The sequence below is a fragment of the Corythoichthys intestinalis genome, chromosome 2 (assembly GCF_030265065.1).
Source record: "Corythoichthys intestinalis isolate RoL2023-P3 chromosome 2, ASM3026506v1, whole genome shotgun sequence".
Classification (NCBI taxonomy): Eukaryota; Metazoa; Chordata; class Actinopteri; order Syngnathiformes; family Syngnathidae; genus Corythoichthys; species Corythoichthys intestinalis.
Window position 1 is genome coordinate 70,185,612 of NC_080396.1, and position 17,448 is coordinate 70,203,059.

Sequence of the window (17,448 nt, forward strand, 5' to 3'; positions counted from 1 at the left end):
GGAAGTTTAGAATTGGGGGAGTGGGCAGAATGGGGACAGTCAAAGAATGTTTAGAAATCTCCAAACTCGCTCAGCAAAAAATAAAAATATTTAACAGACTGGAGGTGTCCATGTATTTTATTTTTGTCCTACAATTCAATGCAGAGATTGTCATATGTAATTGCAAGTAGCCATGTGATCATGTGGTCAACTGAGCAGAAGTGTTTTATTTTGGAAAGATTTGAGTTCCTGTTTTTGTGCCAATGCTGTTGACTTGTTGTGAGTAAGGCTATGGTTATACTACAGGGCATGATGCCCAATTTGGATTTTTTTTTTTTTTTTTTTTTGGGGGGGGGGGTGTATAATTAACATTTTTTGGTGTAGCCAAGGGGTGGCAAACCGGTGTTCGGCCATTCCTTACTACACGGCAAAACGTCCATCCACACGCATGCGCACATCGGTTAGAAGCGGCGAGTACTCACTATTTTTGTTTTTATTTAGTTATTTAGAACCTTTTCACTGCCTCAAAGATACTTTGTGCATGTATTAGCCTCTCATACTTTTAACCATTGTGTTTTTTTTTGTGTTAGCTTTGAAGCAGTTGACCACATTAGTCACGTAGCGTATTTAAACCGTCCTTATTTGATATAACTACATTTAAGTATTTTCTGCAGGCATTTTTTTAGTATGTTATTCCTGTATGCATCTAACCAAAACAAGTTTAGAGCGCACGGTAGTACTTTGGGTGTCAAATTTGACTAATGTGGGACGTTTCGCCGATATAGCAGATTTTGGCAGAACACCGGTCCTCAAGGGGCGTCGTGGGTCCTAGTCTTTGTTCCACCTAATCCAGCACAAACAGTTTAACCAATTAGGTTCTTGCTGAAACAAGAAGCTCCTGACCGCGATCAACTGCTTACAAGACACCAGATTGGTGAAAAGGTTTCCACCTGATGGGTTGGAACGGAAACACGCACTCGCTAAGGGCCCTTTGTGGAATAGTTTGCCCACTCCTGGTGTAGCCGTTTATATTTCAAAGACATACAGTGGTATGAAATAGTATCTGAACCTTTTCGAATTTCTCACATTTCTGCATAAAATCACCATCGAATGTGATCGGATCTTTGTCAAAATCACACAGATGAAAATACAGTGTCTGCTTTAACTAAAGCCACCCAAACATTTATAGGTTTTCATATTTTAATGAGGATAGCATGCAAACAATGACAGAAGGGGAAAAAAGCGTAAGTAAACAATCACATTTGGACAAGTTGCAATCATTAATGGAAGAATGAATTCAAAAGTTTATCAGGATGTTTTGCAGGAAAACCTGAGGCTGTCTGTCACACAGTTGAAGCTAAAAAGAGGATGGATGCTGCAACAAGACAATGGTCAAAACACAGAAGTAAATCAACTTCAGAATGGTTTCAGAACAACAAAATACACGTTCTGGAGTGGCCTATTCAGAGTCCAGACTTGAACCCCATTGAGATGTTGTAGTATGACCTAAAGACGGTGATTCATGCCAGACATCCCAGGAATCTGACTGAACTACAGCAGTTTTGTAGAGAAGAATGGGCCAAGATTAGTCCTGATCGAGAATCAAATCTGACTAATCTGCAGCTACAGGAAGCATTTGGTTGAAGTTATTGCTGCCAAACGGGGGGCACAAAATATTGAATGTGATGGTTTACTTACTTATTTTCCCTCCCTTCTGTCATTTTTGCATACTACATTCTCATTAAAATATGAAAACCGATAAATGTTTGGGTGGTTTTAGTTAAAGCAGACAGTTTTTTCATCTGTGTGGTTTTGACAAAGATCAGATCACATTTGATGGTGATTTTATGCAGAAATGTGAGAAATTCTAAAAGATTCAGATAGTTTTTCATACCACTGAATAAGCAACTCCTAGTGTGAAGTGAATGCATTTGTAACATCACACGCATGCGCACAGTAATACGTTGTCAAATTTCGCATTGTTTGCAGAAATACGGTGGGGTCTCACCATCTCGCTTTTATGGCAACCTTTAAGAATTTTATGCTGCCTAAGGCATTTTTTAACCCTAATAGCTTTACATGGTTTATTAAGAAGTATAAAGTATTTTTCTGCATCTTCGTCTGCCAATGCTCCTTCGCACCTGTTGTTTGTTTCGTCCAAAAGTGTTGTTTTCGTCAAAGATGATGATAACAAAAATATTTCGTCAACGAACGCTTTTTTATGATGACAATGAGACAATAATGAGCTAAAAATATGTTTTGGGAGGCTAAAACATAATGAGCCGAATGTCAGTTTTCATCTGACGAGACGAAAACGAGACAAAAATGCGTTTTGGTCACATGTTTACAATGTATAAAATTATGTATGTAGTTAGCCTGGAGGCAGTGTCTGGTTGTGTCACTGTTGATGTGTTGCCTCCATCCCACCCCACCCCCTTCCCGACTCACCAGTGTGCCATCTCCAGTCTCCATGCTGGCCTGGACACACAGCAAGATTTGTTTTCTTGAGTTAAATGATTAATCCAATTTTGCTTAAGCCTTTAAAGGTCTGTGCTGAGTCATCATCACACACTAAATGTAACTCGTAGCGTTAGCTCAGCATTCGTGTTTGTGTTAGGGAACGTCCTCTTAAACTCTCTGACTTTTTGTTTATGGCGTCCAGGTGGGTATAATTTATTGAAAATAATGTGCTGTTTTGCTGCTGAGTGTGTTGGCATTGTCCTTGTAGGGGCAATGAGATGTGCTCGTCTCTCAATGTGCATTCGAAATAGTTGGAAACCTTTATTCATTTTTGGAATAAAAGTTTTTAATTTTACAGACGAAAAACATTTTTAGAAAACGAGAACGTCAACAAAAAATTACATGGAGACAAACACAATCTGTGATGACTAAAATATAACTATGACTAATAAGTATTATCGTCCAAAAGACTAAGACTAAGATGAAAATTAAAATCAATGCCAAAAACAACACTGTCCAAAAGTGACAACGAATTTCTCTCCTTGATGACGTGCGGATATGGATTCGTACTTTATTGGTGTTGGACAGACATCTGACTTTTATCCATATATGAATGAGCCCAGGTCAGAGATGTAAAAACTGAATTTGGACCATTTTTACTGCATGATAAAAATCTGAAACATGTCACTTGACCTGCAGTGTGGACAAAGCCTAAAAGAATTTAAGATGATTTGCATTATTATTAGTAGTATTGTATACACGTAAAGCAACTCATTTTTACGATGGTGACAATTATTCAAAATATAACAAACCAAATTAGGAAAATTTTGTAAGTTTTGAATGTTGATCAATCAATGTTTAACTTGTTTCTTTAAATGGATTGTGGACAAACATCTATGAACCACTAGATGTAATGCCTACCGTTTTCCCTGCACGATAAAAAGGAAACAACACAAACGCTGGAAATCACAAACGTTTCTTCCTCTGCATGAGTTATTTCGGGAGGTCCTGGTTCGCTATACTCGGTCCGTATCGCTTATCCTTCCTTTGTGTCATTCCTATTTTTCTCCTCGCCGTCATTCCTGGAGTTGAGCCTAAATCGTTTTAGTTCAGCTCGTGAGAACGCAGAGGAGTGCCGCTGCGCTGATGCAGCTTGGCCAGCCTTGTGATGGGTTTGGTGGACTGGCAGGTTCTGAAAAGACGATATCCGTCCGCTCAGCGCGGAATCCGGCAGCAAATAGAGAATCTTTCACAATGCGACAAGCTTAGGGAAAAGTAAATATGCAGAGTTGGTCACACTTTTTAATTTTGGCTGATTGCACATGAAGTTTGAGTGGTCAATTTATCTGGCAGAATGATATAAAATAAGGCATATATTGTTTGAATATGAATAAATTCAGACTAGAAAAAAAGACTAGTCCAACCATTCCTTTGCTTTCATTTGCTTCACCACTCCTAACACTCGTTCTTTCTTTCTCATACTCTCCTTTCATCATTTGATGGAGTGAAGGAAAGCCCTGTTGGCTGTTTTCAAGGAGCTGATGCCCCGCCTCTATCCTCTCCAAAATTTGCCCAGAGAGATCCTGCATCTCACAACAACAACTACACCTTGCACCTACAAATCCATACACAGGAACAGACCACCCCCCCATTTCACGCACACTTTCATTTTCTGCGGCCGACACTTCAAACACATAAAAGGATGCTCTGTGGGGATGAAGGCTAAAGGGGGAGTTGGAGGTGGGGTGGGGGAACGGGAGGCAGGGTTTGAGAGGGTTGTATTGAAGAGACCTTGGTTGGAAAGAAAGGTGCTTCACTTGAGACCAGGTCGGTGTCAAGAAGCTCTCGCTGAACAGATTCATGCTTGGCTTTTGTGACAAAAAACAGTCTCTGTCCCACCATTGAGGGGTCTCTGTTCTCAAAAAGTTCCGACTTTCCAGAGAAATGACAAGCCAAGTGGTTTAAGTGCACATGATTACTAAGGCGGGCAAATTTTTAATTAAAAAATAATCTAGTTACAAATAAATGGACAATTATTTGATAGTCCATAATTTTCGTCAACAATGACAATGATGAAAATATTTCGTCGACAAACAATTTTTTCACGACAATGGCTTGGAAGTCTAGAACAAAATGAGACGAATGCCAGTTTTCGTCTGACGAGACGACAATGAGACGAAAAGGCAACATAGTTTCTGTCATATGTTCACAATGCGTGACATTTTCATATTGTCCGTGGAGTATGTCAGCTTGCATCGGAGCAGCGTTTGGGGTCGTGTCACTCATGTGAGATGTGCCGCTCCCTCACTTTCTTCACAGGAGTTTAGGATGTGTCTCAAGCTAGACTGCGCTCCATCTTGCTTGTTTGGAAACTGTAAGATTTTTCTTATCTTGGCAAGAGAGAATATGCAATGCTGCTTTAGCCTTTAAAGGTCTGTGCTGAGTGATCATCAGACTAAATGTAACTCTATGCGTTGGCGTAGCATTCGCGTTAGCATTAGCTTCAGAATGGTGAGCGTCCTCTGAAAACATTGGGCAGTCTAAAGCAGAGCCACTTGGCTATTCTGGTCAGTATAAGTCTAGAGGAAACTATTACACTAGGTTCATACTGCAGGTCTTGATGCACAAATCCGATTTTTTTCGTGTTTTTCCGACTCCAGTCAGGCATAAATTTGATGATCTGAACTGGACAGGTCGTATAAAGTGGACTATTTCAAATCCGATCTAAGTCACTTTCGTATGTGGTTAAAATCTGATCTGGGCCTCATTGTTCCACAATGTGGGTGCGGTCTGAACTTTCAAGTCCCCTAAATTGGAATTCATGCAGCAATTACGTCAGCAAAGAGTGAGAGAGACAGAGCGCTACACGAGCGATTGAGCTGTGTATTAGCGTTCGCGCCTAGCTTGAACGCTGCTTTTTAGGGAAAATAATAAGCCAAGCTTGACAACAGTCATAAAATTGGGGGGTTAAGCCTGAGAATGCTGAGAATTCTTTCTGTGCTCCAAATGAGCAATACTTCAAGATTGCTTAGATGGCCGAGAGTCGGGGCAAACTGTCCGTATATGTGTGCATGCATGCTATCCATCCATGTTAACTATGAATATAAGACTAAATAGGGATTATTTATGTCTGTTATTTGTGTTCTCTGTTTTGGATATCAAAATATGATCACCCTAGAATGACGTTGAGCCAGCATTTGTTTTGAAGCTCCTGTGCATGCGGGTAGTTTGAATAGCGCATCTCGGACTGCGAATTAGTATGCATGGGCGTCTTAACTTAGACGACAAACACATTTTGAAATGACTAATGAATATGACTAAGATTAATGAGTATTTTCGTCCAAAAGACTAAGACAAAGGCCATGTCTACACCTAACAGGTTTTTTTTTTTTTAAAACCGAGGATCCTGCCCTAATACGTCGGGAAAAAATAATTACACACCACACCAGCACGTTTGTAGAAAAAAAAAAGCTTCCACAGCCAACCGCATTCATTCATTTTTTTACATCCATAACAATGCGCGGAAAATAATTGTCCATAATACCCCCATCCTTCACATGTGTTCTTCAATAGCACCTGTCTAATTTAGTCTAAATGTAAACATTGGCCTCATGTGTGACATAGGGACAAGGTTTATTGCAGTCATGATCGTTTCCACAGTTAAATCTTTGGTTATCAATGTCCAATTGATGGTGACACAAACGCAGAATTCGCACATCTTCACTTTGGACTTAGTTTTTAAAAACCCTTGTTTAAATGTGCGTGTGCGTGTGGATGATAGGCCAAACCGTAGACATTTTTTTTGGGCCAAATACCCTGCTATGTGTAGACATGGCTTAAGACAAAAACTATAAGGGCAGCCAAAAACTACACTGCTTTCACGACATTTATGACCTTTTATTTTTAGCTTTTTGAATATTCTCTTATTAATCCATTTTTAGGCGGCACTGTGGATGAATGTCACTCGCTCCTTCCAAGCGGCAACCTTGAGTTTACATAGTTGGTAAATTCATGACCTGCGTGAGTGAACCATAGAAAATCAAGGTTGCTACTTGAAGGTGTACCAACAAGTCTTTGGTCATGTGATCGGCACGAAGACTTGTTTTTACACCTTACAAGCGGCAACCCTGACTTTTTATAGTTAAGGAATTCATGACCTTTGTGAGTGTTGTTACCAAACACACAACACAATGAGCCTAACTTGATCTGCAAGGAAAGTTAAACTCCTTTGCTAAATCATGCTAGCGCCAGAATGAATTTTAATTAAATATTAATTTATTTAATAAAAAACTGAGCCACATCAGACGGTTCAAAGAACTGCGTTTGGCCAGGAGTCGCAAGTTGCAGACACCCTGGTCTAGTGGTTAAAACATAAATCCAGATGAATAATTATACATTTATTTATGTGGTGAAGCATTTGGTTACAGCTTTAGCTGGAAGTGTGCTGAGGTACACTCCAGTTCACTCTGCTGGTATGGTTCAAACTTTTCGTGACCATCAACACAAGAACAGTCACCGGGACTAAATATGTAAAAAATGGATTCGAAGTGAAAACACAAAATAGAATGGATAACAATCAAGGGAGTGTTGAGCCCTGATGCCGGCAACACTGGTTGGGAAAAAGGACAGCAGTTTTTGCCGCCTCAAAGACACCGAGGAGAAGTCATTAAACGTTTATAGGTTTCGCCCTTTAGATTTGCAGCCAGCAATTCAACATCATTGCTAATCAAATAAAAATAAAAGTAGCTCAAACGTCAATTTGAGCAGGACATTGAACGGATTTATGCCAATTCGCAGGAGCTTGTAAAGAACAGGAAGGACTTAATGGTTCATGTCATACAAAAATGGATGCCTGGTTGAACAGCCATGTGAACTACTTTAATTTCATTTTTTGAAATACAGTTCTATTAAGCTTTAAATAACTAGATGGTTTCTCTCTAGAAACAAATGGGACGAAGTGGAAAATACAAGGGTATTGAGAGATTTAGGGACTTGGCAGTCAGCCAATAAGAGTTACTGGATCAATGACGGTGTTGATGCATGCTGCTTGCAGGTGTTGTTAATGACGCAGCAGCAGGGTGGTCAGAAATCAATGTGAGTCCCACCTTGACATAGGGTGGTCAATGCCACAATTAGAAATGCCATTTGGATTTTTCAATGGCAGCAGGCTATCGCTATGATGGATAATTAGGTTTTGTGAACTTCTTTATTTCACCTCCCACGACAGTTGACAGTAGATATGCAGAAATCACACTGACCATGTCCAGGTAATCCCATGCTGCTGGCCAGCTGGAAGAGGCGTTGCTGCTGCTCCTCGTAGGATCCGTTGTCGCTGAGTGCTGACATCATGCGCCTATAGTGCTCCTCAGGGCTCATGTGACTGTGGCTGCCACCTGCCTCCCCTTCTGGGTTCTGTGCGGACTCTGGGGAAGGGATCAAAGCACCAATTCGATCAATATCAAACTACCCTTATCATATGTTATAGTATATATTTGAGTAAAACCCTCACATACGCGACCCCTGAAAAAATGATCGAATGCAAACAAAGATAGGTAAAATGAGAATCCACATAAAAGCACCATTCCAATGATACCAAGATCATTATTCTACTGTATGGCCCGTAATGTATTTACGTACATACATACATACTGTATTTTCTCACCGATTGTAAAGAGCAAAGTGTAATCGGAAAGCTTAGTCAATGACAAATAAAACTACGACTAGCAAGATAATATTGGTTAGTTCATACACACAGTTAAGTTGATTGTCAGGTTTTCCCCTACTCCACATCTGGCTTATCGGCACACCCATCATAACAAAGACTTGGGCATCAAAGTGGGCGTCGTTTAAACTAGCGCTGCAACAATAATCGATTAACTCGAGTAATTGGATCAGAAAAAAGCTTCAAATCGAATTTTGCTGCTTCAAGTATTCGTTTAATTGGAGTGTCATTGTAATGGTTTGTTTTGAACGTGCTTGACTTAGTTTTATTGATTTGGGTGGATTCACTGCCCTCTAGTGGCAACAGTGAGTATGACTTAACTGATTTAACATGACTGAACCCAGCTGTTTCCTGTTAAGACCAACATAAGATAAGTGTTTGCATTTAGTGTTTTTCATTTGGGTGGATACACTGCCCTCTAGTGGCAACAGTGAATATGACATACTACATTTAACATGGCTGAATCCAGCTGCTCCTTGTTAAGACAAGGTAAGTTTTTGTTTGAGCTAATGTGTTTTTTTATGCATTCTTAATTTAGTTTATAGGTATAATTAGCCATTTTTTGGGGGGATGGGAGGTTATGTGTTTGAATGTTTTGTTAGGAGCATTGTAAAAAATGTTACCATTTTATAGCTAGCGGACTTTTGCTATGCAAGTTAGCCAATTCTTCTTTTGTTGTACTTAGATCCTCATTTATTCATTTTAAGCTGAGCTATTTGATTTTTAAATGAAATTCTACATTGTTTGAAGAAACTTTCTGGAATTTTCTTCTGTATTCGCATTTAATGAATGAACGATTACTCGAAAATTCAAACTAAGTAGTTTATAGATTAATCGATGAATAAAATAATCGATAGCTGCAGCCCTAGTTTTAACTGCCTCACAATTCACCATAATGAATAATGGCAATGAGGAAAGGTTTATATTATAGTCTTATACATTTTATTTTAAACTTAAAATTATTTGGGTTTTGTCTAGGGGAGTCAAACAAACCCCACACGCAATGGCATCTTGTGCAGCAGCAGCCGAAATTGGATGCATTGTGGCCCCAGTTTTGCTAGGGGTCCAATTTCTAGCTTTGCTTCCGGGGGGAGCGGTGAAAAAATTACAACTACAGTCACCAAAATACATCTTCCGTCCAGTTCATATGTGTTTTATGTGTGTTTCCGGCAGGTCCTTCTTTTGGCCGCGGTAGATACTGTACATACATTACAATACTGCCAATGGCCCGCTAGCTTTCCTAGCAAACTGTAGCCGACTGTACACATTTATTGACGGCAACTGAATAATTCAAATACAGACAGAACAAAGAATACGCATGAAATGTGTTTATGGTTAAGCATTGCATGATATCTCTCTAGCTTTCAGTCCCTGCATTTCATTGCTCCATTTGACCTCCTTCAACTCTCTTTGTGTCAATAGTAACGTGATCTAAGGTAAGAGTGGAGGGGTATGTGGAGGTGGTTAGGGTTATTTTTACCGTCCTCATTGCTAATGAAACCTGAATCTGGCCCTGGGCAAGTGAGCAGGATTGGTGCGAAGGAGCAGCGGTAGCATTTGAGAGAGCAAAATGAGCATCCTGTCTTCACCACCAGGCTTCCGCTAATTCACCCAAGGTATTCAAGGCTATAATGTAGTAGGTGCATGCAACTAGCCTGAGCTTGTCAAAAGTTTTCCCAGTCTGTAAACAGCAGGGGGGTGACGACTTTGGTGAAGAAGGAACAAGAGACATCATTTACACAGCGGCATCCAATCTCAGCGACTAACTCCATCTGCTCTCCTCTCAGTCCATTTCTCCACATTCATTACTCATTAATGGTTATTCTATGTCGCCGCCACACTTGGAGGAGACGCCACACACACACAGATATGCAGGTGAAGTTTTGAGCTTTTAATGTGGACGTAACTCAGTGTTGAGGCTCAAAGATGGAGCAAAAGTACAACAGTTTCCCTTAACCACTGAAGAACGACAGCATAGATAAAAACAAAAATACAGTATATAACATTTTGCTGTGTTGGCTGAACACAAGTAACATCCTTAAGTGAATAATATTTTTTTTTGTTACAGCAACACAATGTTTCCTCTGCACAAGGGTGAATGCTAACCATTTAGGAAGTGATAACTTCTGTTGAGTGTTACCGGCAAACCCTAACAACTAAAACAGTAGCGTGAATGGGACCTTCCATTAGCCTTGTTAACAGTGTTGCGCCCGTTTACGGTTCCATTAGCCATATGTTAGCATCTTTTAGTAGTATATTAGCCTCAGTTAGCCATCTGTTTACATTGTTGGCACCATATTAATCTCCTCAAGACCTGTTTGGTGGCTTTTTAAGTTTTTGACTCTTAATGCTTGATAAACTATTGTTGTTTACTTTTTTATACAAAGTATTTTGACTTAGATTTATACTTTAACAGTGATATCCGACTTTTGCAGAAATTCGTATACAAATACACTACAAATCACGAGTAAATATGACATATTAGTAATAGGTATTAAGATATTACCAAATTACCTATTTGATCATATTTTTGTTGACACAATTAATTTAGTATTTACCCAAGAAAAATAAAGGTACAATTAACACAATCGAACTGAGTGCAATTTGTTATCTCGATTTTGTTGAGTCGACACTATTGGTTGTTTATCATAGAGTGTATTTTTTAAAAGAAGTTAATTCATAAACTTTGAAATGATGAATTCTATTTTTTAGATCCCCATGGAAGAACTAGCATAAATGGTTTAATCTCACAAACATAAGCAGTTGGGGCATTTGAGTCATTTTAGCAAATTTCTTTTGGAGGTGGTACCAATATTGCGTTAAAAAAAAAAAAAAAAAAAACAATAGACAGAATCTTTGAATACACACACCAGCACCTAGGGAAACTATTGCTTTAAAACCAACATGTACTTTCGGTCTCTCAGACCCACACGCACACATATACATGCATCTTTCAGAGGCTGAGATGGACCCTAAAAGTAAGACTGTAAGTGCTAGGTAGGAGCACTGATCAGTCAAAAAGCACCACCATGCAAGGCTCCTGTTAAGGTCAATTATTGCTCTAAATATTTAGCATGGTTTTGCTAATCAAAACGTCATTAAAAAAGTTTCATAGCATATGTTTCGGTAGTTTAAGTTTTTTGAAGAAGTAGAGTATTTCCAGGGATACATTTGGATGTACGGTAAGGCGCCCTTGGTTTTGCCTGCTCTATAATGCATCAGTCAGGAAGTCGTCTTCAAGAGCCTAAAGGGAAAAGCCTGTTGGCTGCGCCGGGCGCCCAGTTTCACGCCACATAAGAGAAATATGAATAATAGACGATGGTGACCGGATTGCTGCACTATCGCCAAAGGTATTCCTGTCAATCCATGATTTATCATGCACTCGGACTCCCATCATATTTTGCGCAAACAAAAAAGTGTACTATGAGGAGTTCTATCTAGTATGCAAACTTATCAAATGAATCCACCCAGGACTGACCAGTAGATAAACATGAAGTAAGATAAATATATTTGCACATTAGCAAATTTTAGATAATTCTAACTTTGTGCTCACTATTTAGTATGCAGCATCAACAATATGCTAGTTTAGCTAAGCTAGCATTTTTACTGTAGGTTTTAAAAATTCATTTCTATAGCATACTATTCGTTTTACTGTTTTAATTTACATGCACTACAGGCATGAAAATTTGTTAATGTTCGACCAGGTAATGGTTAGCAAAAATTGAAGTTAGCTTACCTAACGTTGTGGGTTTTGCGTGATGGATCGAGTTAGAAGTTTGATCATTAGTTTGTACCAGTGCCCCCAAAAAATACTTTTCTTTAGAAAAACAACACTATGTGTAAATTTTAGCTTTTCAACTATACAGTACCTGATACCTCGTTTTTCGCGGTTAATGGGTACCAGAACCCGCTGCGATGAGTGAAAAACCATGAAGTAGCGCACTCCCACACACACACACACAAAAAAAAGTTTTTAGTCTTGATTGTGTGTGTGTTCAATGTATTTATTTGGATTCAACATGGGATATACTGTATATATATGACGTTTTTCACTTTTTTCCCAAAGGTATAATTAATAGGGCTGTCAAACGATTACAATTTGTAATCGAGTTAATTACAGCTTAAAAATAAATTAATCGTAATTAATCGCAATTCAAACCATCTATAAAATATGCCATATTGTTTTGTAAATTATTGTTGGAATGGAAAGATAAGACACAAGACGGATATATGCATTCAACATACAGTACATAAGTACTGTATTTGTTTATTATAACAATAAATCAACAAGATGGCATTAACATTATTAACATTCTCTTAAAGCGATCCATGGATAGAAAGACTTGTAGATCTTAAAAGATAAATGTTAGTAGAAGTTATAGAAATTTTGTATTAAAACCCCTCTTAATGTTTTCGTTTTATTAAAATTTGTAAAATTTTCAATCAAAAAAATAAACTAGTAGCTCGCCATTGTTGAGGTTAATAATTACACCATGCTCACTCATTGTGCTGAATGCATAAAATCATTTGGGCCCAAGCGCCAGCAGAGGGAGCCAAACACCAAAAAACAAGTAACAAGCGGACATTACACTGCTGTCATTTTAATCTGTTTGAGCGGGGCATGTGCGTTAATTGCGTCAAATATTTTAACGTGATTAATTAAAAAAATTAATTACCGCCCGTTAACGCGATAATTTTGACAGCCCTAATAATTTAAAAAAAACAAAAACTTTATGTATACCATAATTTTCGGACTATAAACTGCTACTTTTTTCCTTCATTTTGAATCCTGTGATTTATAGTCCAGTGCGGCTTATTTGTTGAGTTATTTGGGTTAATAGGTAACACTTTATATGATAACGGCGTCATAAGACTGTCATAAGACTGTCATACAGTCACACTGTGACGGTCATACTATCATGGGCAGTACTGAATGCTTATGACAGATGTTATTCAGTGTCATCCAACAAATTATGTCACTAACCCCCTTTATGTCGAGTTCAGATCTTTTACATCCATTCAAAAATGAGATAATTTGCCGGATGACACTAAAAGACATCTGTTTTTAGCATTCATTAATGTCATAATTATGATTCTCCTACGACAGTCTTATGGTGCCACTGTCAAATTAAGTGTTACCAAATACCATAACTAGCAATTAATGAAACAAATAGTACAGAAACTGAAGAAAGGATTAGAACAGAACATGAATTTTGATTGTTATTCACATCAGTAGCGCTACAATGCATGCTAGAAGGCATGTTGGACACCAACAATGTTGGCAGCAGAGGTTTATTGTCCCCCCCCAATGGAGCAGTGATAGGCAAATGAAACTTCTTGAAGTAATGAATGGTGGTTCATGGCTGTGTATGGTGGTTCATTTGGTCTTATGACATTCTTATGGTGCTGTGTCAAATAAAGTGTTAACGGGTAATATCTTTTGGTGTAAATATCCCATAATACAGTGAAGACAGTTGCGGGTTATGGTCTTGTGCTGCTAATCTATGAACAAATGCCGTTTTCGTGTAAAATTTGGTGGGTGGCGGCTTATAGCCAGGTGCACCGTATAGTCCAAAGATTATGTTATATATATTTTAATAAATGGTTTTTAAGCAATTCAAATGTTATAATTATGGTACCTTTTAAACATGTGACGGTCCCACCGAATTATTTTTAAACAAGAATTAAGTAGAAAAATGCTCGCCTTAATAAAATTTTTCATTGAGTGCGTCCACTCAAATCCGCTCAAGCTGCTCACTAACACACAATGAGTTGCCACAGCAACTGTTTACCAAGTTAAACTATGATTGACCCATGTGGTGCTTTGAAGTTCACATCTCTGGCAAGATCAAACCCAGACATCTGTCAATCATTGTTAACTTTCACAAGTAACTCCAGTGCACTGCCTGACCAAAAAGGAGCAGAGAGAGGAATGGAGTGTGAAACTAAGCGATCGGCTCGGGACAGCTCATCTCTATTTATTTATTTATTTTTCATTGGAAAAAAAATCTGCGATGGACTGAGAGCGCGAAGTTTGAAGCGCAAAGTAGCAAGGGATGATTGAAATCAGAATGACTTTAGAGAATTAGCTATGCAGCTCAAGTCAGTCCCTTGAATTTCCAATATCAAGGCTTTTATAAATTTTGGCCAAGCAAGCAAGCAAGCCCTAAAACTATGACTCTAGATATTTGACTCAGACTGAAAATGCAATCCTTGGTCTTACCTTTAGGGGATACGCTGCGTGACTTCTTACTGTCTGAGGGAGAGTTGCTACTGCTGTTGGGAGAGAAGCTTCTCCCTTTGCCTAGAAGGTCATCTGTACACACACACAAACAAAAAGGAAGTGCTTAAATGGATGGAAAGAATGTATAGAAAACATTTATATTACCCTACTACTGTTTGTCCACCTGAATGGGATGATTGCTGGGAAATGAGTTTGTGTGAGTTAAAAGAGTTAAACACCACCAGCCAAAAAGTAATGACTAGAGAGAAAGAGCCATTTGAAGCAAGCCACAGGCATATGGAGATCTGCCTTTTCTGTCGGAGCTAAGAGGGGGCCTGAAACACCTTGGATGACAGCTCAGTCTCACTCACTCATGCTGTGTGTTTGCTTGTGCGCATGTATGACAACAGGACAAGGGGTTCTGTCTCGGAATCTTGCCAACGTCTTCAAACAGGCTGTCCTGAGGTCTTATCTCACGTCTTCCACTTTCTCTGTTTTTCTCCTCTTTTTCCAGATGTCGGCAAAAAAAACGATGATAGGATAGCATTAAAGGTAGGGTGTCCAAACTACAACCTGGGGGGCATTTTAAGCCCACCGGGCAAAACATACAAAATAAAAATAATGCACAATTGCTCCTGTTATTTTTATTGTTTCAACGTCACCTTTGTAAGTGCTGGTGGACAGTGCTTTGGCCATTCTTGCATTATAGTATTTAAAGAGGCACTTTACTCAGTTGGCAATATTTTTCAACTGTTTCATGCATAAAGGCAAGTGTGCCTTTGATTGAAGTGTGTTATCCAAGTACTAAGGGCCGTTTACTTGGTGACGCTCCAAGAATACGACAAATTTCATGTTTGCATTTACATGGTTCCGTCTCCATTCGAACGATGTCGCAATTGCGTGTGAAAATGATGTAGTATTAATGCCAGGCCCTAGGAGCAGCGCAGTTTTGCAAGGCGACCCCCAATAATGCACTTCCTTGACAACAAACTTCTCAGCCCGGACGACAACGTATCCGCTCACTTGAAGCAATGGCGTCCATACGTTTTTTTCTTTTGCTTCAAAAGGCACAAAAACGCAACCATAAAATATATTTAAAACAAAAATATTATAAATACAGTAAAATAACGCCAGCGCTCCACCATGTTTGCTGTTTTGAATGTTTACTAGCAGCGACTGCACACGCCCAAAATGACGCGTGGGAGTGCAGTCATTATCTGAATCATCTGATTAATGATTTGTTGTTGGCGTCAACTGCGGCAGACAGTAGGTGTGTTGTGTTGCACAAGTTCTGAAATAAAAAATTAAAAACCTGACGAAGCTGGGGATTTTTTTGGCGAGGTTACCTCAATAATTGTCAACTGAACTTATAAAGACTGGCGAACAAAGGTCGGAGGAGGACCGTTGAGATCGCAAACATTCTACGACCGTATTGGCGAGCCATGGTGTCACCTTTTTCCTTTTTTTCACCACCTGCACTAACCTTCTTGGATCCCGTGTTGATTTCTCTCACAAGAAAATCTGCCGTGCGTCCATCTTGCCAGAAAACAAATGGTGATTCAAAATTTGACGTCGGATGTCGAAAAGATCGTGTGTTTTCGAAAGTGATCGTATTTCGAGGTACCACTGCACATACTGTAATATTGATTTTGGGTTACTTCCTGTTCAGTTTGGTCCATTTCTGGGTCATTTCCTGTTTATTTTTGGGGCATTTATAGATCACTTCCTGTTGATTTTGGGTTACTACACAAGAAGTGACCTGGAAATGTCCCCAAAAGAATAGGAAGTGACTCAAAATCAACAGGAAGTGACCTGTAAATGCCCTAAAATGACCATGAAGTGACCTCTAAATGCCCCCCAAACCGGGAAGACAGGCTGCAAATTCTCTGTTTCAGTGCAATTGACGGCGTCCAATCTATCTTTGACCATCCCAGTCAAAATGGATTGGACGTCTAGCACCGTCAATGGAAGTCATTGAGCTTACACAGACACTATTCTAGTGAAAGGGTTAGGATTAAGGTTTAAGGTTAGGGTTTGGGTTAGGGTCTAACTTGTTTCTTCCTTTTTTTTTCATACAGTGAAACCTTTTTAAATTGATATAGTGATTTTTGGCATGAGTATATCGATAACTTTTTGGGATACAATCGCAATACATCACCATTTCGATATATTGTCACACTCCTACTTTCAATACAATTTGCTGTGCCAACCTGGTAACATGGCATCCAAGGTTATCAAAAACGGTACTAAAAAATTAAAGTCAAGCGCACCTTTAAATTTAGTCACACTGGAAGGTCAAATCGCTCTTCACTATTGTCTCCACGAGTTTGTTTAATCTGTCCTTTTCTTGCAAGCGGGCTGTCTTTCGGGCTGCAACTTCCTGTACCGGTCAATCCAGCTGTGCTTCCTGTCTTTGTATTTCTCTGCCTTGTTTAGAGCCAGTTTTTCATTTTTTTTTTAGAACCAGTTTTCAGTTTTTGTGTTGCTCCCTTGTGTTAGTAGAGTATACAGTATTTGTTTTTTTCCTCACAGTGTAGGTGGTTAGATCGTGTTTTACCTTTCGTTCTCTGTGGCTCCATCCACCTCCTTTAGTTTGTTTTAGTACATTTGCATCACATTAGTTTCTCTCTATGCGATGGCTTTTTGTCATTTGTGTTTTTTTTCCCTATAGCTTTGTATTTTCATGCGTGCCTCCTTCCCTTGGTTATGTACAAACTTTACTAAATTTCTCAAGAATAGTGTTGTGGTGTGTATTTTGAGGTTCACGATGCCAATCTTTTAAAATCCCTCATTAAAAAACACCTCTCATTTGTTCTCCTTCTATACCTGAGTTCCTTCCATGAATAAACACATTTCCTCCCACTTCCACATCTTGTGTACAATTACAGCACCCCCTACTGCTGCCTCCTCCTTGCCGTCTCCTCCGGTCCTCCCTTCCTTCCAGACCTGTCGTCCCACCTCCACCCCCACAAACACACCTCAAATCAATACAGGCCTAATCAGGGAGGTAGGAGATGCAGACCGCGTCGCGGGAACGGAAAAGACGTTTGTCATCTCTCTGTCT

At 39.2% G+C, this 17,448-nt stretch overlaps 1 protein-coding gene across 2 annotated transcripts in view; it reads right to left on the reverse strand.

The window, feature by feature from the left end:
* samd11 (sterile alpha motif domain containing 11) overlaps positions 1-17,448 on the reverse strand; it is a 130,617-nt gene that overhangs the window by 42,739 nt on the left and 70,430 nt on the right. For both annotated transcript variants that reach the window (XM_057826818.1, XM_057826808.1), the window contains exons 5-6: positions 14,385-14,477; positions 7,698-7,862 (exon numbers count right to left, since the gene is read on the reverse strand). In XM_057826818.1, the coding sequence (XP_057682801.1) occupies positions 7,698-7,862; positions 14,385-14,477 (258 nt within the window). The remainder of the gene's footprint in view (positions 1-7,697; positions 7,863-14,384; positions 14,478-17,448) is intronic.